We start from the raw sequence: 23,764 nt of genomic DNA on the forward strand, positions 1-23,764 counted from the left end.
GGGTGATAAGCGCAAAGCAATGTTAGAGCAAGGAGCAAGTAACTAAACTGACTGAAGGAGCTAAGGGAAGCCTCATAGATAAAATGACACCCAAACTGGGAACTGAAAGGAAAAGAGGAACTTAATAAATAGACCAAGAAGGGAAGGATTTCAGACGGAGGTAATATCGCGAGGCATTGGGCAGCCAAGATGGCTTCTAACACTTGCCGCCACACTTAATATGGAGACCAGAGAAATTTCCTGGAGAAAATCACGCGAGAGTGGCATCTCGACGACTGCCCGAGAATTGAGCTGGGGGTGTGGAGCAGCCAAGATGGAGCCGGCAGCCGGCGGTCCCGGCCCGTTGATGGTGAACAACAAACAGCCCCAGCCACCGCCACCTCCGCCGCCGGCAACCGCACAGCCTCCACCTGGGGCACCGCGGGCCGGCGGCGGCCTTCTGCCTGGGGGAAAAGCCCGAGAGTTTAACCGAAATCAGCGCAAAGACTCGGAGGTCAGAAGCATCTAGGGGCGAGGCTGCCACCGGAGGGTGGCGGCGGGGTCCTCTCTAGAGGACAAGCTGGGCTTCCACGAAGGCTCGGGAGGGCTGTCACTTTACAGCAAAAGGAGCAGGAAGCGAGGCTGGCAGCTCCCGGGGCTGGGGGCGTGAAGCTGGGATCCTCGCCCGGAGCTCCGCCGCCCGGGAGAATCTCCCAGAGCCGGTGACCACTCCTTTGCTCCCTTGGGGCCCAGGCTGTGGGCGTCGCCCAGGGGAAGCCGTCCCGCCCCAGTTCGGGGGTGTGGAGTCGGTGGTCTCCCTGTGCTCCGGGGGACCAGGCGGCATGTCCCCAGTCTCTAATCATTTTGGCCTCTGGTCCCTGGCAAGCATATGCCGGCTTGTGGGTTCCGCAGCGCTCGCTCGGCGGACGGCGCGCGTGGGCAGGGAAGGGTTTAGAAGGCACTTAGAGCCGGACGGAGCTAATTATCACTACCGTCCGGCCCGAGGTTTGTGACACTAGGAGGGGGAAACGTGCCCAGTTCCTCCGACCTTAGTGCAGGTTCAGGCCATGGATTGACAGTGCCTGGTGGGCGGTTGTGCCCAGTGCGCCTGGTACTGAATTGTTAAAGATCAGAAATGTACATTTTAAATATGCATTAGGGATTAGCATTCCCTTCTGTTCCGGAGACACCACAGTCTGGAGCTGACTATTCACCTCACCCCGAGTTAAAGAATTCCTCCCACTGCCTCCCTTTGCAGAATTCATGAATGAAGATACACACGTCGTCGCGGCGTTTTAGGGCTTTCTGAGCATGTTCCCAGAGCACTTTACTATGCAGTCTCCGAGGCTAATCAGCAGCCAGGCGCTTGTTAATGAGAGGAATTCCTCGTTGAGCATAATGTACCAGCTCATACATGACAAAGAGTAATGATACTATCTTTAGACTTAGGAAATCAGTTCCCCTTAAACTTTTGTTTTTTGTTGGCAAGCCCAAATCTCTGGTAAAACATGTCAAAAATTGGCAGTCCCAAAGTAGACATAATTTGAGCTTGAAGTGAATTATTTGAAAAAGCAAAGAAACCGTCCTTTTCAGAGCCATTGCATGGTGGGGTGATGGGACGTCAGGGATGACTGCTCAGTAATTTTTCAAGTGTGATGTAAGTGCAAAGCGATGTTGGTGGAAGGAGGGAGGGGGTAACTGAACTGACTGAAAGTGGTGGGGGTGAATCCACCTTCATCATGAGAGGAGTTATCCTTTCGAAAAATAGTTTAAATTTTTCCCAAGTAGCTATGAATGGTAAAATAAATACCTTTGATGCGTTTTCTCTTTCTATCCGTTAATTTTCACATAGACTTGACAAGTGAAAGGGCAATAAGATGGACACATTTAAGCTGAGAGACCTGTCCAAATCGGTTTCCCTGGAGATGCTGTGCTCTTCCTTGAGTCAGAGCTGAAATCAGTAGTTTGGGAGCCTGATCAATGCCTGGAGGAGAGGGAGGCTGACATTTGATGAGAGCCCACTATGTGCTACATAATTCTGATTAGTTTTTAAAAACCTTCAAGGTAGATTTTTGTCATCCCCATTTCATGAGTGAAGAAACTGAAGCACGGTAACTCACAAAAGCATACACTGTGTTATTTCTGAATAAGGAGTTCTTAGTTGTGGGTGTCTTATGCCATTTTGTTGGTGGTCTTTGTCTTCTAAGTAGATGGTAATTAAGTCTAACTACTTTACCTATTTCTTCCTAGCTGCTTCTCTCTTTCCAGTGCAAAGCTTCCAAGATGGGGTGTTCTTAGTAATCACCTAGCCCCAGCAGTAAACACATTCTCTTTGTCATATTCTCTCCTGTGTATGGGAGGAAAGCTGATCTATTCGGCTACTGCCTTCTCTGTCAGTTCTCACTGAAATTTTAGACAAGAGCAGGAAGACTGAGGCTTTCAGTACTCATTTTGTGCTGAGCTGTTGATAGTCCACTAGCCAAAAAGGAGTAAGGCTTCTAGAGTCTTAGCATCACATGGAACAGTCATTCACAGTACAAAGTACATAGAAGCTTTGTGTTCATTAATTTAACAGATATTTATGCCAGTATAAACCATTCATCCACTTATTCGTGCATAATACTGTGCTGGGCATTGTGAAATCATTGGTGAGCAAAACAGACAAAGTTCCTGCTCTGAAGGAACTTGCAGTCTTGTGAGAAAAAGGCAGACAGTAAACAAATTATTATCTTCCTATATAATTGTAAGTTATGATAAGTGCTCTGAAGGGAAACTATGAAGTGCTTAATAAGGAGACCCGAGCTAGCCCAGGAGACAAGATATTGTGATAAAACATTTAAAAAGTAGAGGCAATAGTGCCTTGTAACTCAGCAGTTTCTCTGGAAGCATATGTGTTTCTTCCTTTGGAAAAACTCAGAATGATCTTTTTCATAAAGCTTTCTCCTTTTCCCAACAGGGTTATTCTGAGTCTCCAGACCTTGAGTTTGAGTATGCTGATACAGACAAGTGGGCTGCAGAGCTGTCAGGTAAAGCATAGACCTTTGTGTTATTTGGGGGTAGTTTTTTCCTCATTGGTCTTTAAGAAAATTAATGAATATTTTGGAGTTCATTTTTTCCCCCTAGTTAGTTCTATTAATGATACATAAAAAACAGGTTAGTTATTCGATTCGAGCCTTGTGTGTTAAGAACTGGGTTGTCCTTTACTTCATGAAGTGTCTCTGGTCAGCTCAATTGGCTAGAGTCCAGTCCCAGTGTGAAACAGTCAGTGATGTTTCTTGGCCACACACTATGGCCCTGACAGTGGTCTCTGCTACAGCAGTGGGTTGTGATGAATGCCTGCATCTATGCATATCTTTCATTGGCACTGCCACTAACACTTAATATGAGATCAGAGGGTGCTGTCCCTCCACCCTCCATGGTACAGGTCCTACTCAAGAGGTAGCAGCCATTTGAGAGATGTGTATTCTGGGTGGGGGTCAGCTCTGGCATTGCATGGTAGGATGGACGCACATCAGACTGGAATGCCCAGATGTGTGCTTCACTGTCATTCTGGTTATCAGCTGCAAGGCCAGTCAGCATTCTTTCCATTGTGAACATCAGGGCATTAAGACCCTCTGAGAGCATAGTCCAGGAGTCACTGTGACTCAGGGACAGAGTTGGGAGTGGAAGCAAATGCCTTACCTTCTCTGCATTATGTGAGACCTGGTGTGGGATGCAGACATGGAGCTGACAGTGATGAGCCTTTGTTCTTGACAGAGCTTTACAGCTACACAGAAGGTCCAGAATTTTTGATGAATCGGAAATGCTTTGAGGAGGACTTCCGGATTCATGGTGAGATGATTTCCCTCACTTCTTGGTTCTTTCACCCTGCGTCATGGCAGTTGCAGCTTTCCTCCTAGGCATCTGAATGACCTACGTCATCCTGGAGCAGCCTGAGAAACCTGTTGAACCATGATTGTTCAGGGCCAGACAAGACATTTAGAGTGAGCTTATGGGCACTTTAATAGTGACTTTTTAGAATGTGAGTATTGGGGTTGAGGGGGAAGCTTAATGTTATTAAAATTGCACCATGAATACCAGTGTTTCAGTTTGGAAATTCAAATTCATAGAGTAGCAGTACAAATTTATCCCTTATATAAGGGAGTAACTTGTCTTTCTGGTCCTGTGACAGTGCTGAATTTGATGGGTTAACACTGGGTCCATTCCATTATGAGGATTCTTCTGGGCTCAGGTGTAACTGGGGTTTTGCCCTGTAGTGACAGACAAGAAGTGGACTGAGTTGGATACCAACCAGCACCATACCCATGCTATGAGGCTCCTGGATGGCTTGGAAGTCACCGCCAGGGAGAAGAGACTAAAGGTGGCTCGAGCAATTCTCTATGTTGCCCAAGGTACTGAGTGGACCTCCCCAGGGATCCCTGGCACCTCTGCCATTGATATTGCCCAGCCAGATGTGGGGAGGGGGCTGGTGAGCTATGCCTTGTGTTTGCAGGCACCTTTGGGGAGTGCAGCTCGGAGGCAGAAGTGCAGTCCTGGATGCGCTACAACATCTTTCTGCTCCTGGAGGTGGGCACGTTCAATGCTTTAGTGGAGCTTCTGAACATGGAAATAGAGTGAGCACTTCTTCATGGGCGTGAGTGGGGAAGGGAGGCAGGGATGGGAAGGAAGACAGGATTGTAGAACTAACTGGGTTTGAGAGGGTTAAATGGGCCACATTGTGCTGAGGGTCTGGTCCTAGTCTCTGTTCTGACCACTTGGGTTGAATAACGGCGGAGTTGCTCACCTGTACCTTGAGGACTAATAGGACCAGTGACAGGTCCCTGCAGCTTCCTAACACCAGAGCTTTACCCGGACAGTGCAGGTCCTGCCCAGGCCTAGGATGCCCCTTTGAAGGAGGCTTCTCATTTTGAACCTGCAGACTCCACTATGCATGTCCTGCAGTTTTCCCTTCAGCAGGAGGCCAGGCACAAGTCTGACTCATGAGCTCAACCAGTGCCTGCTCTAGCCTATGTTACCATTGTCTTTTGTCTAATGGACAGGTCAGCTGCTGCTCATCTAAGGATAACACCATCAGTAATAAGAGCTAAGAATACTCATTGAGTGCTATGTGCCCCAGTCATAAGGATATTACATGTACCAATTCATGTTAATGACATAGGTACTATTATCATACCCATTTTACGGAAGAGGAAACTGAGGCATAGTTAGTGCCAGGATTCAAACCTTGGCAGTCTGGTCCAGAGCCTGAGTTCTTAACCACTGTTTTCTGTAACTGCTTGTTCAGTCTAAGCACATATCACGGCATCTTACTCCCCCATTGAGTGGTACTTGTCAGAGGCATCACTTATCTTCCTTCCTGGGTGAAGGTGCTGACTGTTAAATCTTCTGCAGCAACAGTGCCGCCTGCAGCAGTGCAGTGAGGAAGCCTGCCATCTCCCTGGCTGACAGCACAGACCTGAGGTGAGGCAAGCAGCAAGCCTGGGCTCTCTAAGCTTTAGTCAGAGATGAGGTCAGAGCTGGGCATTGGGGGTGTCTTTGGGTTTCCTCGCTGTGTGTGCATTCCTCTGTACACATGAACCTGTAGGTATAAGGGGCTCAGTGTGAGTGATTAGTAGGCACTGCTAAGGACTCTACCTAGGTGGGGTTCTGGGTGGTCCAGGGTCAGGCCACTTACGAGAGGCATAGTTACATGTGGGCCTTCTGCCCATACTACTGCAAGGAACTTGGGTGTGGGATATTTTTTTGTGGGGGATGAAACACATGATGTTGCTCCTTAGACTCCCACCTTCTTATGCACATAGCCTGATTTCTCCATCTACATTTGGTTAGTCCTGACAACTTCATAATGTTTCATGGCTGCACAGGAAATATTACCAACTGTTAAACAAGATCACCTTTTCGTTTTTGAGGGTCAAAATCTTTTTATGAATTTGGAAGTTTTTCAGACTGGGTGTTTGTGATGTTCTCTAGTATAGTTAGGGTCTCTGAGTGTCACCTCCTGGCTGCTTGTTTCCAGTCCATCACTATAACTTGTGACTTCTGTTTCCACTCCAGCACTGTCCTTGTTTTTACTGTGACTCCCTTCTGTTCAGACTCCCACAGCTTACTACTACCTCTGTGTTTTTCTTTCTAGGAGGTTTAGGACAGTAAATGCTTTTGGCCATTCTTATTCATTTTCATTCATCCAGTAACCATTTATTAAGCACCTGGTGTGACTAAGCACTTTGTTACACCCTGGAGAGACAAAACAGAATGAGATCTGGCACTAGCCAGGGCAGCACAAGCCAGTGAGGGAAGCACCAAGGGAAAGACTTAAGCATTCCTGTGCTCTGTGGATGCCCAGATGCTCGCCTCTGCTTTTTCAGTTTTCTCCACATTACAGCCTTTCCCCCACCAGCTAGCGTTTGTGCACAGGCTTTCTCACGTTAGCTGGGAGTTGTAGAAGCCAAGGGTGCTCCCTTGATCCTCCATCCTACTGGCTGTCATCCTCAGGGTCCTGCTCAACATCATGTACCTGATTGTAGAGACTGTTCACCAGGAGTGTGAGGGGGACAAGGCTGAGTGGAGGACAATGCGACAGACCTTCAGAACTGAGCTGGGTAGGACCCTGGGGATCCTCTCTAGAGGCCCGACTTTGAGACTGAGGCTGGAGGCCCTGGGAGGGGTCCTTTTGCTTCCTGTGTTCCTGATATCTTTGTGTTGCCTCCAGGCTCCCCGCTATACAACAACGAGCCATTTGCCATCATGTTATTTGGGATGGTGACCAAATTTTGCAGTGGCCATGCCCCTCATTTCCCCATGAAGAAAGTTCTCTTGCTGCTCTGGAAGACAGTATTGGTGAGTACCTCCTTGCAGGGGAACTCAAGTGCTAGGCCAACAAGACAGGAGGGAGACTTTTGCTTGCATATCCTTTTGAATATTGAATTATTTGAGTATATAACCACTTTGACAAAAAAAAAAAAATTATTTAAAAGCCCCTGAAAGGAGATAACAAAAGAAGTGCCAGTTTGGGCCCACTGCAGCCAAAGAGGACTTGGCCTTTGAGTCAAAATAGATTTTTGGCTCCCTGACCCCTGGCAGCTGTTCCCTCGGCCACAGAACAACTCTTCCCCAGACAAGCAGCTTCTCGGGAGCAGCTCCTGAACCTACAGTTTGTAGAAGGATGTGAGGCAAAGTTAGAGCTGGTATAATTGGGGCTCCTTGGTTAGATGCTGCTTGAAGAAAGCAAGAACAAATCCTGAGCTAGCCTCAGAGTATGCTGTGAAACATGACTGTTTCTAGCAAGGGAGGGAATGGATGCTAGGGTGGGCTGGCTGGCACACTTGGCTTGGAGCAATGTCATCAGCTAGGCCCAGGCCACACCAGGAGCCCTTCTGCTCCAGGAACAGCGACCTAGGGAGAAAGTGAAGCTGGAATTTGGACTGCTGCTGTCACTGGGGCTCACGCTCCTCCTTTCAGAGTGGATTGGCTCTGTAGAACCAGGGTTTAGTAAGTTTAGGGCCCCTTGAGAGTCATCTACACATTTTATCTTGGCCAGGCATCCTGTCAGTTCCTCCTAAAACCTCACTGAAGCTAGAGAGGAAAGCTGAATTGCTCAGAAATGGTGAAACTAAGCAGCCTAAAATTGCTGTATAGTGCTAGGGTTTTGGCTTCTAGGGAAATGTTTAGATGAAGCTTTTTGTTTTCTTTTAACCCTTTGCACTCGGATGTCGAGTGTGACTCTCCCAGTTAGCAAAAATTATAGAGATTAAAATTACTCTTTGAATGTATCAATAATTTGAAATATAAAAAATCCAAATAAATAAGTTTGTATGAAAAGAAACTCCAGTTTTTTATTCTACTGCCGCACTTTGTAAAATCTGTGGTATTTAAAAAATTAAATCCCGAGTAGAATAAAGAAATTGAGAAAAAAGCAAGCGAGTGCAAAGGGTTAAATTTGAGCAACCAATGATATATTTTTGATTTGACTTTGAAAGACTGACATGTACAACTTTTGAAGCATATGAGTGTCACCATCTTTTCTAGGAACTGAGGGTTAGGCACTGCCTTTAAAATTGGAGAGTATATCACACGTACAGAGTTAAAAGTATCTGTGCATTTGGTTCAGTCAGCCTGCATTTCTGTTCTTATTGTGGGTCATGGTGTCATGGGTACTTTCGAGCCGGACACAGTGATCAGGGACTGGCCTTGTGTACATGTCAACCCTGGTTCTGCACCCTTGTCCGTGATGCAGTGCACGCTGGGTGGCTTTGAGGAGCTGCAGAGCATGAAGGCTGAAAAGCGTACCCTCCTGGGCCTTCCCCCACTCCCTGAGGACAGCATCAAAGTGATCCGCAACATGAGGGCTGCCTCTCCACCAGCGTCTGCCTCAGACTTGATTGAACAGCAACAGAAACGGGGCCGCCGGGAGCACAAGGTGAGGGCCACAGAGGTCCCTATGACTCCTGAGGGCTCTCAAGGTGCATACTCGCAGCAGCAGGGTCACTGGAGGAGTTGGGCTGCTGGAAATTGTCTCTGGTCAGCTAGTCTCTGATCAGCAGGGACACTTTGTCCCCATTCTTGGGCCCAGTGGATACTCAGCATATGGCACTTTTTTTTTTTTTTTTTTTTGAGACAGAGTCTCCCTCTGTTGCCCAGGCTAGAGTGCCATGGCATCAGCCTAGCTCACAGCAACCTCAGACTCCCCGGCTCAAGCAATCCTTCTGCCTCAGCCTCCCGAGTAGCTGGGACTACAGGCACATGCCACCATGCCCGGCTAATTTTTCTATCTATTTTTAGTTGGCCAATTAATTTCTTTCTATTTTTTTTAGTAGGGATGGGGTCTTGCTCTTGCTCATGCTGGTTTCGAACTCTTGACCTTGAGTGATCCATCAGCCTCTGCCTCCCAGAGAGCTAGGATTACAGGCATGAGCCACCGCTCCCGGCCAGCATATGGCACTTTTGAGGACTAGAGCAAGAAGTGATTTGTCACTTGGCCCCAGTCTTGACTCCCTCTCTGGTTTTTCCCTGTTCTTGGCTCTCTACTCAATGCTTTTTGCTGTGTCCACTGTAACTGCATTTCCCTTTTCTATTTCATCAGCTGGCTCTTGTTGTCTCATATCCCTGCCCTGTTTTTAGGCTCTGATAAAGCAGGACAACTTAGATGCCTTTAACGAGCGGGACCCCTACAAGGCTGATGACTCTCGAGAAGAGGAAGAGGAGAATGATGATGACAACAGTCTGGAGGGGGAGACATTCCCCCTTGAGCGGGATGAGGTGATGCCTCCCCCACTACAGCACCCACAGACTGACAGGCTTAACTGCCCAAAGGGGCTCCCATGGGCTCCCAAGGTCAGGTGAGTCTCAGACCTCCAGAATACTCTTGGCTTCTGAAGCTAGAGCCCTCACACCTCAGGCCTGGCATCTGGCCTGAATCACCATGAGAGGTCCTCTGCAGGGCCAGGCTGACCTTAGCCTTGGGACAAGTCTCTCTTAAAGTGCCGTGTGCTGACCTGAGAGTTTCACACAAAGTGGCCCTCATGTGGCTCCTTAGCCAGCAATTGAAATTAGCTCTTAATTAGACATGCTAGTGAAGGGAGATAATAAAAACAAGGGGACTTAAGTGAACCCATCCCCATCCATCCTGAGGTTATATATTCTTGCTCTGTCTCCAGGCTAGAGTGCAGTGGTGAGATCATAGTTCACTGCAGCCTCCAACTCCTGGGCTCAAGCAATCCTCACACCTCAGCCTCCTGAGTAGATAGGACTATAAGCACATGCCACCACATCTGGCTGATTTTTTAAATTTTTGTAGAGATGGGGACTCGCTGTGTTTCCCAGGCTGGTCTTGAACTGGCCTCAAGTGATCTTCCTGCCTTGGCTTCCCAAAGTGCTGGTATTACAGGCATGAGCCACTGTGCTTGGCAGTAAGTTTCTTTAGGACCATAATTAAGATGTTTGAGTTATGTGTAGGTGAATCGATAGATGGGAAAGTACCTGGAGATACATAAATGGTATCTGTTTGATAGGCAGCAACTTAAGAATTAGATGAACATGTGACAGGATATGGAAGTCACTTTCTTGATCCAGGTAAAGCCTCAATTTTCATTGATCTGTGAAGTGAATAGAAGATATCAGAAATGCAAGGTATGCTAATTGTTCGGGCCAGGAATATGTGACCTATATGAAAAATCAGTAGCTTGTAGCTTTAATTGTTTAAACATTTTTAATATTTAAGAAGATCTATTGAGAAACTTGTTACTACTATCTGAATAAAGTATGCTTTTAAGTTTGATGTTATCACCTTAATTTTATGAATGAACTAGTTATACATATTTGCAGGTTATTGATCCAACAAAATTATAAAGAACATTAAAATACTCTGGATTTTTCAGTTTTTTTTTTTTTTAAAAATCATTGTGGGAGACTTTTCTTCTCCTGGCTTCATAGTTTCCTGATATTCTAGATTTCTATTAACCATGACACTTTGAAATAGTGTTTGATAAAAACCTTTCTCTCTGTTTTTTTTTTTTTTTTTTTTTGGGCAGAGAGAAAGACATTGAGATGTTCCTCGAGTCCAGCCGTAGCAAATTCATAGGTTACACTCTAGGCAGGTGAGTATGATCTGAGTTCATTTTGATGTTCACTCTCCTGGCCTTTGGTGCTTGGGTGAATTGACGGCTCAACATAGGACCTTCTTTATTCTCCAGTGACACAAACACAGTGGTGGGGCTTCCCAGGCCAATCCACGAAAGCATCAAGACTCTGAAACAGGTAAGTGTCTTTGGGTGAGCTTTTGGCCTAGTTTGGTCCCAGGTGAGTAAAGTGAGACCAGCCCATAGGGAAAAGCCTTTTAAGACTGTTGTCTGGCTGCAGGACCCTGGGCTGGAGGTGTGGGTGGACTGTGGACTACCCTCAAAAACAGTTCTTAAGTTTTACTCATTTTCACTGAATTTTTGTTTGGGACTGACTGGAGGGTCATTAAAGATTATATTACCCAATAGTTGTTGGAATTTTAAGGAGCTCAATAAATAGCTCTCACTTTTCCTTGCCCAAGTTCTAAGACAGTTGAAATAGAGGAGTAGGCAGTTGGAGATTACAGTGCCAGCTTTATAATTCATAGAGTGATTGGGAATGAGGCTTAAGAACACAGTAATGTGCTAATACCATAGTGCCAGAATTAGGTGGACTCGCCTACCTAGTCCTCCTAGGCAGTGTTGGGAGGCGCTGCTAAGCCTGGGGGGTGGAGAGGAAGAGAGCACAGGCTCTTGGCAGGCAGGCAGGCAGATTCTAAGAGAAAAGAGAAGGGGCTTGGGCTAAGACTGTCCTGTTTCCCCTCCCGTGCTCACCAGAGAGGGGAGGAATGAGTGTGGGGAGAGGGCAGGGAGAGACCAGGAATGTTTGGCAAATTCATGTTCCTCTGCATGGGAGGAGGGTACATCAAGAGTGGGGAAGAGGTGTTTCCACTGGCAACATATCTGGAGTCTTAATTGTTCATATGTTTTTGGAATTTGTAGTACTAAGTGGTCTCTGCAGCTAGGCTTTTTGTGTACTTGATTTTGCTTTTAATACCTTTTTTCATGTCACTGTAGCTATTTGAAAACTTCTTTTCCTCCTTTAATTTGCCTTTTTCTAATCTACTATGGGCTTTTTGCCCTGATTGTAAGAGATAGGAGCCCACTTAGAAAAGTATTTTTGGGTTTTGGATTTTAGTTAGGGTTGTTTGGGATGACCCTCTTTCAGAAAATCGTGTTTGAAGAAAAATGCTTGGGGTTTTTGCTAGGGTGCAGGAAGTTTGCCCAAAAAATGAGGAATGTCTTCCTTTCCCATCTCTCTCTCCAGCACAAGTACACATCGATTGCAGAGGTGCAGGCACAGATGGAAGAGGAATACCTTCGCTCTCCTCTCTCAGGGGTGAGTTGAAGGTCTTCTTCAGCTCACAGGGTCCTTAGCTCTTCCCAGGCATTGTGTTTGGCCTAGACCACAAAGCTGCCCCAGGTCCTGCCCTCAGAGAACTCCCAGTGCAGAGGGCAGCACATACCTAGTGCAGGGGTTAAGAACCCAGACTCTGAGCCAGGCTCTTGCCTCTGAATCACAGCTCCACCACTTTGTGGGCAGCAACTTAGTCAAGTTACTGGATCTATCTCTGCTTTATTTCCTTGCCCATAAATTGGGAATAATACTACCTTCTTTTTAGGGTTGTGATAAGGGTTAACTGAGTTATTACAAGTAAAATGCCTGGCACAGTGTATGTGTTCAGGCTTTGCTGTCGTCATTTACATCAATATTTATAGATTCTCCTCCAGCCAGCTAGCAAGCTGGCTCAGGAGATAACAGTCTGGACTGGGACGTTACATTTGTACCCACTGTGTTAAAAGGGAGAAGAAGAAGTCGAGCAAGTCCCTGCCGAAACCCTCTACCAAGGCTTGCTCCCCAGCCTGCCTCAGTATATGGTGAGTGGGACCTGCAGTGGGATCCCCCTCCCCACTACACTGGCCTTGAGAGTAGACCCTGCCTGCCTCCTTCACCCCCTCCTGCCAACTGCTCACCTACAGAAGGTGCCTTTCAGGGCTTGATTATGGTCCTGGGCACTCAGACCCATGTCTGAATGGTCTGCTCTTCCCAGATTGCCCTCCTAAAGATCCTGCTAGCTGCAGCTCCCACCTCAAAAGCCAAAACAGACTCCATCAACATCCTGGCAGACGTCCTGCCTGAGGAGATGCCGTGAGTATCATGCTGTGAATGGAGCAAGTCTGAGGCAGAGGGTAGAAGGGGAAGGGCAGATGTTTTCCTTTTGTTAGGTTGATTTCTTTTGTTGGTGCAGCTTTTTTGCTGGTTAAGTTTAGGGTGTTTTTGACTTAGAAAAAGGACGCTGTTCTGGATTAAATAGTTTAACTTGTTGGGGAGATGGCTTGGTCCATTTGCCTGGATTCTAGTGTAGACTCTGCCGCTGAGTAAACTCTTCAGTGAATTAGGGAATGTCATTTCCTCCTCTGTGAAATAAATGGGGCTGCATTAGACATTTCCCAAAACCTCCCTCTAAAACTGCCTGATTGGGATACCCAGGACCTGCAGCTTTAGCTTCTGGACAGTTTGCCAGCAACAACTGAGCCTGAGCTGGGTGTGAAGTCTTTCCTGTTTGCCAGTGAACTGGCAGACAGAATACTGGCGAGTGTCTCAAGGTGATAGAGTGAAATCCTTAGGGGTTCTTCCACACTGGGCCTTGATCTCATCTCTTTGAGGTGAGTATACCAAATGAGATTGTGTTCTACTTTGAAAAGGACCCAGGCCTTGACCTGATCTCCTGCCTTCCTGCCAGTGTCACCCAGCCCTGAGCCCAGCTCTTGGGTGGCTGTGGCCCTGGAGTATGGCCAATTCCCAGGTGAGGGAGGAGGCAGGAATTGGCTGATACCAAAGGGAAGGTCATAGAACACTAGGCCATCATGATAGCCTTTGGAAAAAGGGTTCCAGAGTCAAATATTATATTTCCTCTTAGAAAGATTTACTAGTGAGAAGTCCTGAATTAAGAAACTAGGAAGAACTTGGTGCTTCCTAGATTTATCTGACTTTAAAACTCTGTTTTCCCCAAACATGAAATTTTTCAATATACTAGTATTCCACAGAACACACTTTGGGGAACTGAAGTTAATATGGTGGCAGAAGCTTAGGGGGGATCTTGGAAAGGAGAAGTTTGTTTTTGGAGGAAAAGCAGAGAAAGAATATATTGGGGGCATCATGGGGAAGAAATTTTACCGAGCTAGATTGCTTGGGAGGTTGGTAGGTAGAGCCCTGGGCTTGACCTCTGAGATGTCCAGGGGGTGGGTAGTGAAGGGGGAGCCTTTGCTTAAAGAGTCTCAAGAATCCATCTCCACTGGGAAGCCTAGAAAAGAGGTGCTGCACATGCTGGTGGCTCACCTGGCAATTGTGTTTCCAGCACCACAGTGTTGCAGAGCATGAAGCTGGGGGTGGATGTGAACCGCCACAAAGAGGTCATTGTTAAGGCCATTTCTGCTGTCCTGCTGCTGCTGCTCAAGCACTTTAAGTTGAACCATGTCTACCAGGTACCTGCAGGGCCTTCCCTCCTGTCCTCTGGGCTGGGGCCTTAGGCAGTACTGCCCTCCAGTTTGCAAGAACAGGAGTTTTGGGCTTCGACCTTGCTTGACTTCTGCATGAATGTTCTAAAATGTGGTCCTCCAACCAAGGCCTTTTGTCACTGGAGGAAAGAGGGCAAGGTCCCAAGGGACACGCTTATTTTTTTCTGTTGGTTTCAGTTTGAATACATGGCCCAGCATCTGGTGTTTGCCAACTGCATCCCTTTGATCCTAAAGTTCTTCAATCAAAACATCATGTCCTACATCACTGCCAAGAACAGGTGATGAGGGCCAGGGACTACAAAGGGGCGGGTACAGGCAGACAGCAGGGCTCCAGCTGGTCTCTCCCACTGAGTCTATTCTGCTAACATTTTCCCAGCACCTATAAAGCCAGTACTCTGCCAGGCTTCGGGACGTAAGGATGAATGGGACAAGGTCCCTGTCTGTAGAGAACCCAGTGTGTCAAATCTTAGTCTAGTAACAGGTGACTCAATGTATGCCTGTACAGGAGAGTTCTCATCTTGGGCTCCAGTACTGTCCTTGCTGTCCCTTCTGCACTTTTTTTTCTATTTTTGATGAGAACACAGGCTACCTGCTCTCTCTAAGGAGCTCAGCCACGTGCACTGTAATAACTCGTCTGCTGATCTTACCCACCAGTCCCTGCCTGGTACCACTGGGGTCTCTACCCCTTACGAGATTATAAACTTGTCTTTGGCTATAGGAGGACCTTACAAGTTCTCCTGTAGCAGATATTTCCTCACCTTATAGCTGGGGAAGCTGGAGTGAGGCAGATAAGGTAGATTCCTGCTTCTGCTCCAAGTGAGGGAGGAGAGCCAGGAACCAACTCAGTCACGGCTGCTCTGCCAGTCCCCAGGCCTTTGCTCATGGTGGGTGCCTGGATTCTCTTACCCTCTGCAGCATTTCTGTCCTGGATTACCCTCACTGTGTGGTGCACGAGCTGCCAGAGCTGACTGCGGAGAGTCTGGTGAGTGGCTGGGCTCTCCTCAGCTGTCCCTTTGGTGTGGGGGCAAGTGGGTGGAGAGCCTGCCTCCCCCAACACAGGAATGGAAGTGTCTTCCACAGGTGAAGTCACTGTTGAGTGCCTGGCTTTTAAAGTACTGTAAATGCATAGAAGGGCAGAGGGGAGGGACCTTGCAGAGCAGAGAGATTTGGATGTAGGGATCAGTCAGTCAGGGTTCACCTGGTAGAGTTGTTTCCTTCTCCCCACACTGGACTCCAGGGTTACACCTCTGGGGCAGCCTAAGGCCACAGACCCCAGTATCATGGTCTGTTGTTTCCTTCAGGAAAAGTCTAGGGAGACTCCATCCCCCAATTCCATGCCAACTTTTAGGATAGAGTCCACCCCTGGGCTGCTCCGAGAGCAGGGTGTTCCTGGTAGAGGCGAGGAGACCTGGCTGTTCTAAGGTCATACATAGGAGGGCCTTTTGGAAACTGTGGAGCACCTTGCAGCTGTGAGGGTTATGGTGATTCCTGGGTTTACCTTGCAGGAAGCAGGTGACAATAACCAGTTTTGTTGGAGGAACCTCTTTTCTTGTATCAATCTGCTTCGGATCTTGAACAAGCTGACAAAATGGAAGCATTCAAGGACGATGGTGAGTCAGTGCAGTCAGCGGGCATGAACAGAACTTGGAGCTTAAAGATGAGTGCCACGCCTCATACCGTCTTCTTCATACTGGGAACAGGGAGTCTCCAGGGAATGGCCCACCACTGTATCCTCCACTTCACTTTGCTGTAGCCACATCCCTGTGTTTTAAGGCTGCAGCCCAGTACCATTCTGTGACCTATTAGGTGCTGGGCTGCAGAATTCTGCCACACCCCCAACCCCATCTGTGGAAAAATAGTTTTCTGTGAGACTGGAGGGGGGGCTACACAGCAGGAGGTGAGCAGTGGGTGATTGAGCAAAGCTTCATCTGTGTTTATAGCTGCTCCCCTCCCCATTGATCCCATCACTGCCTGAGCTCTGCCTCCTGCCTTTGGTAGAAAAATTGTCTTCTATGAAACTGGTCCCTGGTGCCAAAAAGGTTGGGGCTGCTGTTTTAAGGGCTGATTCCTGGTTTCCTTGATAAGTTGAACTAGAACCTAGAAGAGGCTCAGTCACATACTGAAGCAAATCCACACTAATAGAGTTTTTTTCTGTATCATCTGAATCTTGACTGGTGATATAACCAGGGTTCTGAAAGTCTTCCTTAACCCTGTGTCTGCGGATGCCTTTGGGGTGGGGAGGTCCATGAATCCTTTGAAATTATGCGCACATGCACATAGGAATGTCTGGCGAAGGAATTCATAGCTTTCTTCAGATTCCAAACTGAATCATAATTAGGGTAACCAATAGTTTGGAAACTCTCCTGGTTTTAGCACTTAAAGTCCCACATACCAGGAGACCCTTCAGTCAGTCTGAGGGATACTGGGATAGTTTGTCAGCCTGCACATAACCCCAAAAGGACTAAGCAGCAGTGTGATGGTGTATGGACATATTTCTGTCCTCAACTTGGGCTACTCTTGTGCCCCTTCCCAGATGCTGGTGGTGTTCAAGTCAGCACCCATCTTGAAGCGGGCCCTGAAGGTGAAACAAGCCATGATGCAGCTCTATGTGCTGAAGCTGCTCAAGGTGCAGACCAAATACTTGGGGCGGCAGTGGCGGAAGAGCAACATGAAGACGATGTCTGCCATCTACCAGAAGGTGCGGCATCGGCTGAATGACGACTGGGCATATGGCAATGGTGAGGCTTTGCATGAAGCAGGATTGGGGCTGGGTGGGTGTGGGGAAAGGTGACACCTTTCACTCCCTGCCCATGATACCTCAGGGTCTTCTCTGCTCTGCGCTTCCCACCAAGGTACAGGAAGGAACCCAGCTCCTGCTTTTGTAGTGTCAGGATAGGCTCTCTAGGAAAGACTTTGAGAAGCCACCTAGGCTTGGCATCTGTCAAGGGATAGACATCTCCTTGTCCTTCCCCTCTAGGTCATTCCTTTTTTAGAAATTGTCACAAGACTCTGTCCCCTCTATTCATCCCCACTGCAACTGTCTTAGTTGTAGCTACTTACATTCTTGTAGCTCCTGACTGGCTTCCCTGCCTTCAGCTTCTTCTCCTCCATCAGTGTCTCAAACTTTGCCCTAGTGATCTTTTCAGCACGTAGATCCTGTGATGTTACTTCCCTGAGTAAATCCTTCATTAGCTTCTTATTTTCCTTAGAATTAGTCAAACTCTTTTTTTTTTATTTCTTTATTTTTTTTTTCTATTTTCAGTTGGCCAATTAACTTTTTTTTTTATCTTATTTTTTTTTTAGTAGAGACGGGCAGGGTCTTGCTCTTGCTTAGGCTCGTCTTGAACTCCTGAGCTCAAATGATCCACCCGCCTCGGCCTCCCAGAGAGCTAGGATTACAGGCGTGAGCCACCACGCCCGGCCTAGAATTAGTCAAACTCTTAAGCAAGGCATGTGAGACCCACCCATGTTCCTTCCTTCTCCCCCTCTGTACTCTGACCCAGCTTCCTTTATAGCCTGTTACCTGCTGTCAGCCTCCATCATACCCAGGGCACTGGGCACAGGAGGACTTAGTTCCTGACCACTAGCCATGTCATTCCCCACATCTGGGCTTCACTGAGGGGCCTCTCCCTCTCTGTGTCTACATAATCTCTGCAGTATAAGCCTTCTTTTCAGTACATCTGGCTTTTCTACTTGTACTTGACTCTTCTTTTTGTCTAGGAAAGAATTCCTGTTAGTCTTCCTGAGGATGAGCTTGAAGGTGTCTTGTTCCCAGTTGATAATTAATATTCCCAGCCCTGCCTGGCCTGGCTCCTGAGCTGCAGTGAACCCAAGCAACAGGGCTTGGCCTCTAACCATGTTCTTCCTTCTTTGTCTCAGATCTTGATGCCCGGCCTTGGGACTTCCAGGCAGAAGAGTGTGCCCTCCGTGCAAACATTGAACGCTTCAATGCCCGGCGCTACGACCGGGCCCACAACAACCCTGACTTTATGCCAGTGGATAACTGCCTGCAGAGTGTCCTGGGCCAGCGGGTGGACCTCCCTGAGGACTTCCAGATGAACTATGACCTCTGGTTAGAAAGGGAGGTCTTCTCCAAGCCCATTTCCTGGGAAGAGCTGCTACAGTGAGGTTGCTGGGCAGGGGACTGAAACAGCTGAGTGATCTCGAGGTACCTGCAGGACTGTCCTGGTGCATTGCTGCAGTGCTTCCATCTCCCTCCAGGTGGCAGCACAGCCCCACTCTGTCCTCCACAGCCAGCCCTGGGCTTGTGGGTGAGGCCAGGTTGGCTTCTCTCCTTGGTTCCCAGCATCCTGCTCAGGAGTAGTCATCTCTTTGCTTGGGATCCACTCTCCCTTCATTCCCCCCATTCTCCTCTCTTGGACATAGTTGGTTGTAGCTCATTTCACAATCAGCTCAAGGCTGGGAAAAACTGGGATGGGCTAGGAACCCCTTCTCATTGCATCTGAATTTCAGGGGTCATGCTGACTCCTCTTGAGACATGCAAATTCTTGGCTTGTCAGCTTACAAAGGACAAGGGTTTACGATTAGGGCCAGGGCCAGAAAGTCAGCACCTTGGTTTTGCTCTGGGGGTTTTCTGATGTCATTCCAGCCTCCTGCTAAGTTTTATCCAGAAGTAATTGCAGAGGCTTCTGCAGCTGCCTCAGCACTTTGGTTTTAGATGGGATTGAGGTAGGAAGAGAAGCTTCCCTTAACCAGAGGTGCCATTTTTCTGCTTGGTTTGCAAGGGCCTGTAAATATCTATATATAAATCTGTGTGTATTCTCTTGTGTCATGTTGGGATTTTTAATGTGTTTGTGTATTCTGTTTACATTAAAAGGAAGCAAAAACAATCCACATTTCCTTGTCTGTAGGAAATATGGAAATATATCTTCTCCAGGTCTAGAAAGTGGCTTTTGCAGCCAGCATTGATAGGTCATCCACTTGTTCTTGCCAAACTGCCTGCCTTTCCTATCTAAGAGGGAAGAGGAGGGAGGAATTGGTACTTACCCAAAGTGTTATCTCCACACATAAATCTAGGATTGCTCCAGCCCAGCTCCAGGGTGCTGCTTGCTGGAGTGACAAGTTATTCTGCACCCCTGGGTTTGATGTAATTTCAGTAGGAGCCCCACATTTCTCTGGATCACATTCTTGAGCTGGCCTCAGCCAAGCCAGTGTCACTGCCAGGGAGGGGAGGAGCTTGGCTAAAGGGGAGATAACTGCTCTAGGCCCTCCCTGAGGCAGGTGGTTGGGACTGAGAAGAAACTTATGAGCTCAGAGCCCGGGAAGCAGACCATCAGGAATCATGTTCGCAGTGGGAAAGAGTGCTGGAGGGCCCAGGGGACCCTATGGCTGAGGGAGAAGTAAGGAAAACCTTTGTGGTAGGTGTCAGTGTAGTCCTCCTGAATCCTGCCTGCACTCTGGCTTCCAGACCCCTGGTCATGTCTGCCTCTGCCTAGCTTTGTCTTGAGGCTCTGCCTTAGAGGATATTACCATTTTGATGCTGATGGAAGGAGTGTTCCCTTTTCAGAATTGCTAGAAAGTCCCTTACCTGTAGGCAGTGTGTATGGGGTCTTAAATTTTCCAAGGGTCTTGACTTTAAAGGAAACATACTCTGGGGAGAATCTCCCCTTTGTTGGGTCTTATGTTTAGTGGCTACCTTTTCTGGGACCTGCTGAGCCTCAGTACAGGCCTTGATGTGCCAACATGGTTAGATACAGCAGGGGTAGAAGCCAGCAGTATACTCCTGATGGTCACACAGCCTTTGAGATGGGAAGTCCCTGTGACTGGTTGGCCCTTTGCCTCAAAGTGACTTACACAGGACAAGGGAATTGACACAATTTGTGCATGCATGAGAGATTTCCTGCTGTTTCTTGCCATGACTTATAGGAAGTACATTCCTTGAGATTTTAATTTGAGGAAGATGATTTTCACTTTCTTACTCCACCATGCAGCCTGAGTCACTGAACCTGCCTGGCCTGAGGCTTTGTACCCCTTCCCTTTTGACTTCCCCAGTCTCTCTGACCTGTACAAGAGAATGCAGAGTATCAAAGCTGCAAGGGTCATAAAGCCTGAGCAGATGGATCCCATCATCCATAGCCCCAGGAACTGGCCTGGGGAGGAAAAGGGCCGTCTCACTGCCACAGAGCGTGTCAGTGGCAGGTTGGCCCTTATGGAGGAGGTCTCGCTATGTTGCCTGGGCTGGTCTTGAACTCTTGGCCTCAAGCAGTCCTCCAACCTCTGCCTCCCAAAGTGCTAGGATTACAGGTGTGAACACCATGCCTGGCCATTTTAACCCAGGTCTTTGTACAGAAATGTCTTTTGGAGCCATCTAGTCTCTGTGACTTTTATCTCATCTGGGCCATGAGACGGGCAGAGTACATGAGGCCCTTTGTAAATGGTTGAGTTACATAAAATGTTGATTATTGCTGACGATGCTCAGGATCCAGTGCTCTTTCAATCCACTGAGGGACGATTATCCCGAGGCTGGATCACTCTGAGGATGGGAACTTGTCACTTGTTAATCACAGGAGTTACCACTTACTGGGTTGTCAAGTAGGTACTAGACACAATATTAGATGTTTCTTGAAGGCTTATTTCCTACACAGTGGCCAGCAAATATTGAGTACTTGTATGTGCCAGCTACTGTTCTGAGCACTTTGTGTATAATATCTTACATATTCCTTATAATAACCCTGAAAGGTAAGTACTGTTATAACCCCTATTTTATAGATGAGAAAACTGTGGCTCAGAAGGGATAAAGAACTTTCCTCAGGTTTCTGTTTGCAATTTATTCACCTTAGCCAATACTTAGTATTTGCTTTAGCATGGTCCCTGGCACAGAAGATTCATGGCAGATGTTTACCACCTTAGGCCCTAACTGGGGCCTTGGCCTAGCCTCTGATGTGTCCTCCTTAAGGTAATTTAAGGGCTGTTACTGCTACTTTTTTTTTTCATTTTCAGCCTGAGCCTAAATTTCTTTCTTTTCTGGGTCCCAGAGGACTCCTGTGTTGGCTGCCCCTGCCATACCTGTTAGGTTTATCTGCTGGGAGGCTGGTTTCCTATCTGTCCTCTAATGAACTGACTGCTCAAAGAAGCAGTAACTGTTAACATTCATTTGGCACTTGGCAGAGTCAGCCTTAGGCTGCTGACTGTAAAACCCAGGGAGTGTACCCTTTGGGAGTGAGACAGCCCTGACTTTCAATCCAGGCTGTGACATTTACTCACTGAGGAACTTTGAGCAAATCAGGCTCTAAGCCTCAGTTGGCTCATCTGTAAAAATTGATTTAATAATAGCCCTATTGTGAGGGCTGAATAAGATAATGGATAATGAACTTAACATACCTGGCTGATGAGAGAACAGTAAGTGGTAGCAATTATTAGTATTGCTAATTGTCCTTCCAGCTCTAACCTGTGAATTTATGTCCATTTCTTATATCCCCCTAGAAAAGAGAAATCCCCTTCAAGGACCAGACCATGTCCTAGGCCTCCTTATATCCCTATACCTAGCTCACAGAGGCCCCTCAGAAGAGTCAGCTGCTCACCCAGCAACCCTGCCATCACACCTGAATGCCAACTCTGGGCCAGACCCCTTGCTAGATGCCCTGGATGTCCAGGTGACTAGGACACCACAGTCTCACTTCTGTTGACAAGCTCACAGTCAATGGAGAGACAGCCACCAAACCAAGTAAAAGCAGTAGCATGATAGGTACAGAGACAGACATCTGAAGGGCCCACCACAGGACCTGTTGGTCCCAGCCTCCTCCTGGAGAAGAGGCTGCTGGGGGAGCCCACAGCTGCTAAGTGGAAGCGAAGGCTCCAGCAACATCAGCAGTGGCCATGAGAACAGATGCTTCAGGTTCATTGCCCTCTAGGTGAAAATGGCTAGGATGAGCCTTTGGAGGAGGCTGGGGAGGGCTTAGGTATGTGCTTCCTCTGCTGAATAAAGGAAATATTACAGTCTACCCAGCTCCTGGCCATGCTGGCCTCTGTTCTGTCTGGAGCTGCATAGGGTCTGTACTCTGGGATTGTCGTTCAGGTTGATGTGTAAAATGGTTGGGGGAGGTGAGGAAGGAGGATCAAACCCTCTAATGAAAAGATTTCCTGCTGCCCCACTGAGGCAGGAAGCCTGGAATGATGGGCTCCCTAGTTATAGCCCTGACCAGGACCAAGATTTAGGGCTCTGGGATCTTCTCTGAGTGGGCCTCACTGGGCAGAGAGGAGCCTCTCCAAAGAAAGATTGAGCCTAACAACTCCCTTAAAGTTGGGATTCCAGGCAGAACCACTTCCCCTTTCCTTTCCTAGAAGGAGTGACCAGAGCCACAGCCTGGCCTTGGGGATCCAAGGCTGAGGTCTGAGGTCACCTCTGGAGTAAGGCTGAGGGTGGGGGCATCTGGAGATCTGGGGGCTGTGTCTTAGCAGTGTAGGGGAGGAGGGAGACATGGCTAATGGGAAGCAGGTGGAAGGGCTGCCTGCGCCTAGCCAGGGGACAGGCCGCTGGGATGGCCCAGTCAGTGGGAGGACCTGTCAGCTCACAGATAATCCCATGGAACAGGCTACGGGTTGCCCATTCATATTCATTATGTGTGAAGTGGGCGGTTGTAAAGTTAGCTTTCTCTTCATTTAGCTGTCACTGGACAGAAAAATATGAGCTGTGGGTAGATGCCCCTGGATGAGAGCCAGTAGCCAGTCTCTGGCCTCCCTGTGCCCTCCCCAAGCAGGGCCCCACCACAGGTCCTCTCCTGGCCTCTGCCTGCCTCTCCCACTCTTGCTGCATTGATCTCTGGCTCGACTTTATTTTCTTCTGTGTGTCTGTTTCCTTTGCTCGAGCTTTGACAGATCCTTTCCTCTTCTCTCCATCTTTCTAAGCCAAGAGAAAGAACCATGTTTTTCTCTATCTACATTGCTCTCTCTCGCACCCAGCACAGTGCCTGGCAAAGTAGGCACTCAATAAATGTTTGCAGAACAAACTAACCTCTCTCTGCATCTCTCTGACTTTTATGGAGCAGAAGGTCCAAAACTTTGCTGTCACTCCTTGGGTGAAGAGACTTCTAGTACAGCAGTGTGAGCCCTAGAGTCAAAGGAGTGGGATCTAGCCCCAGTTCCATTACTGACCAGGTGAGTGAGGGACGTTCTGTTCATCAGTGGCAGCGGGCATGCCTCTTCCTCCTAGCTGACTCTCTGCCCTCCTCCCCGGTGTGTCCCTCCCCCTGCTGGACACAGGGCTCACACCTGGACCTCAGAGTCAACATCAGAGGAGAGACGAAAGAAATCGCCAGAAACCAGGCACTTGAATTGAGGCAAGGAAAGGGAAGAGAAGGAAGACACTGACTCCTTTGGGGATACATGGTCTTGTCACAGCGCCTGTCTTGGCTGGGAAATCTGATCTGATGGGGGACTCGCTCCCTCCTTGGGAATAAGCTCAGCCCTGTGTCTTTGTGGGCTTGGGTTTCTCTGTGCCTGAAAGATGAGGCTTGGGGTGGGGGTGGCCGGGTTGCTGGCTGAGGCTAAATTTCTAAGCAATGTGGTTGTGTTTACTGGGAGGGTGGGAGGGCCTCCTTTTTTCCTGGCTTCCAGGCTTCAGAGATAAGTCAGAAAGTAGGGATGAAGGATAGAAAGGGTAATACTCTGAAACCACAAGAAAGAGTTCTGGCTTTTGTCTCTGCCCCACAGCTCAGACATGCTCCTGGGTGTCTGGGAGAAGGGAGTTGCCCCAC

The 23,764-nt window shown here is 48.1% G+C and overlaps 1 protein-coding gene and 1 long non-coding RNA gene across 3 annotated transcripts in view; one reads left to right on the plus strand and one right to left on the minus strand.

Moving 5' to 3' along the window:
- The window catches only part of LOC142869559 (uncharacterized), a 31,416-nt gene extending 31,119 nt beyond the window's left edge, over positions 1 to 297 (minus strand). Inside the window, exon 1 of the long non-coding RNA XR_012918132.1 lies at positions 208 to 297. This is a non-coding gene — a long non-coding RNA (uncharacterized LOC142869559). The remainder of the gene's footprint in view (positions 1 to 207) is intronic.
- On the plus strand, positions 224 to 18,907 carry STRIP1 (striatin interacting protein 1). 2 transcript variants are annotated; one of them, XM_075999958.1, is made up of 21 exons: positions 224 to 493; positions 2,936 to 3,005; positions 3,736 to 3,810; positions 4,242 to 4,370; positions 4,472 to 4,592; positions 5,371 to 5,439; positions 6,472 to 6,578; positions 6,689 to 6,816; positions 8,213 to 8,395; positions 9,097 to 9,314; positions 10,506 to 10,571; positions 10,668 to 10,731; positions 11,800 to 11,871; positions 12,336 to 12,410; positions 12,584 to 12,681; positions 13,892 to 14,018; positions 14,229 to 14,329; positions 14,967 to 15,033; positions 15,557 to 15,661; positions 16,585 to 16,789; positions 17,931 to 18,907. In XM_075999958.1, the coding sequence occupies exons 1-21, from the start codon at positions 314 to 316 to the stop codon at positions 18,176 to 18,178; spliced, it is 2,508 nt and encodes an 835-aa protein (XP_075856073.1). In that variant the 5' UTR covers positions 224 to 313; the 3' UTR covers positions 18,179 to 18,907. The 2 variants fall into 2 exon arrangements, with proteins under 2 accessions (XP_075856073.1, XP_012607042.1); XM_012751588.2 differs by having other exon boundaries at positions 225 to 493; positions 4,236 to 4,370.
- Positions 18,908 to 23,764: the final 4,857 nt, after the last annotated feature.

This window comes from Microcebus murinus, chromosome 2 (genome assembly GCF_040939455.1).
Source record: "Microcebus murinus isolate Inina chromosome 2, M.murinus_Inina_mat1.0, whole genome shotgun sequence".
Taxonomy (NCBI): domain Eukaryota; kingdom Metazoa; phylum Chordata; class Mammalia; order Primates; family Cheirogaleidae; genus Microcebus; species Microcebus murinus.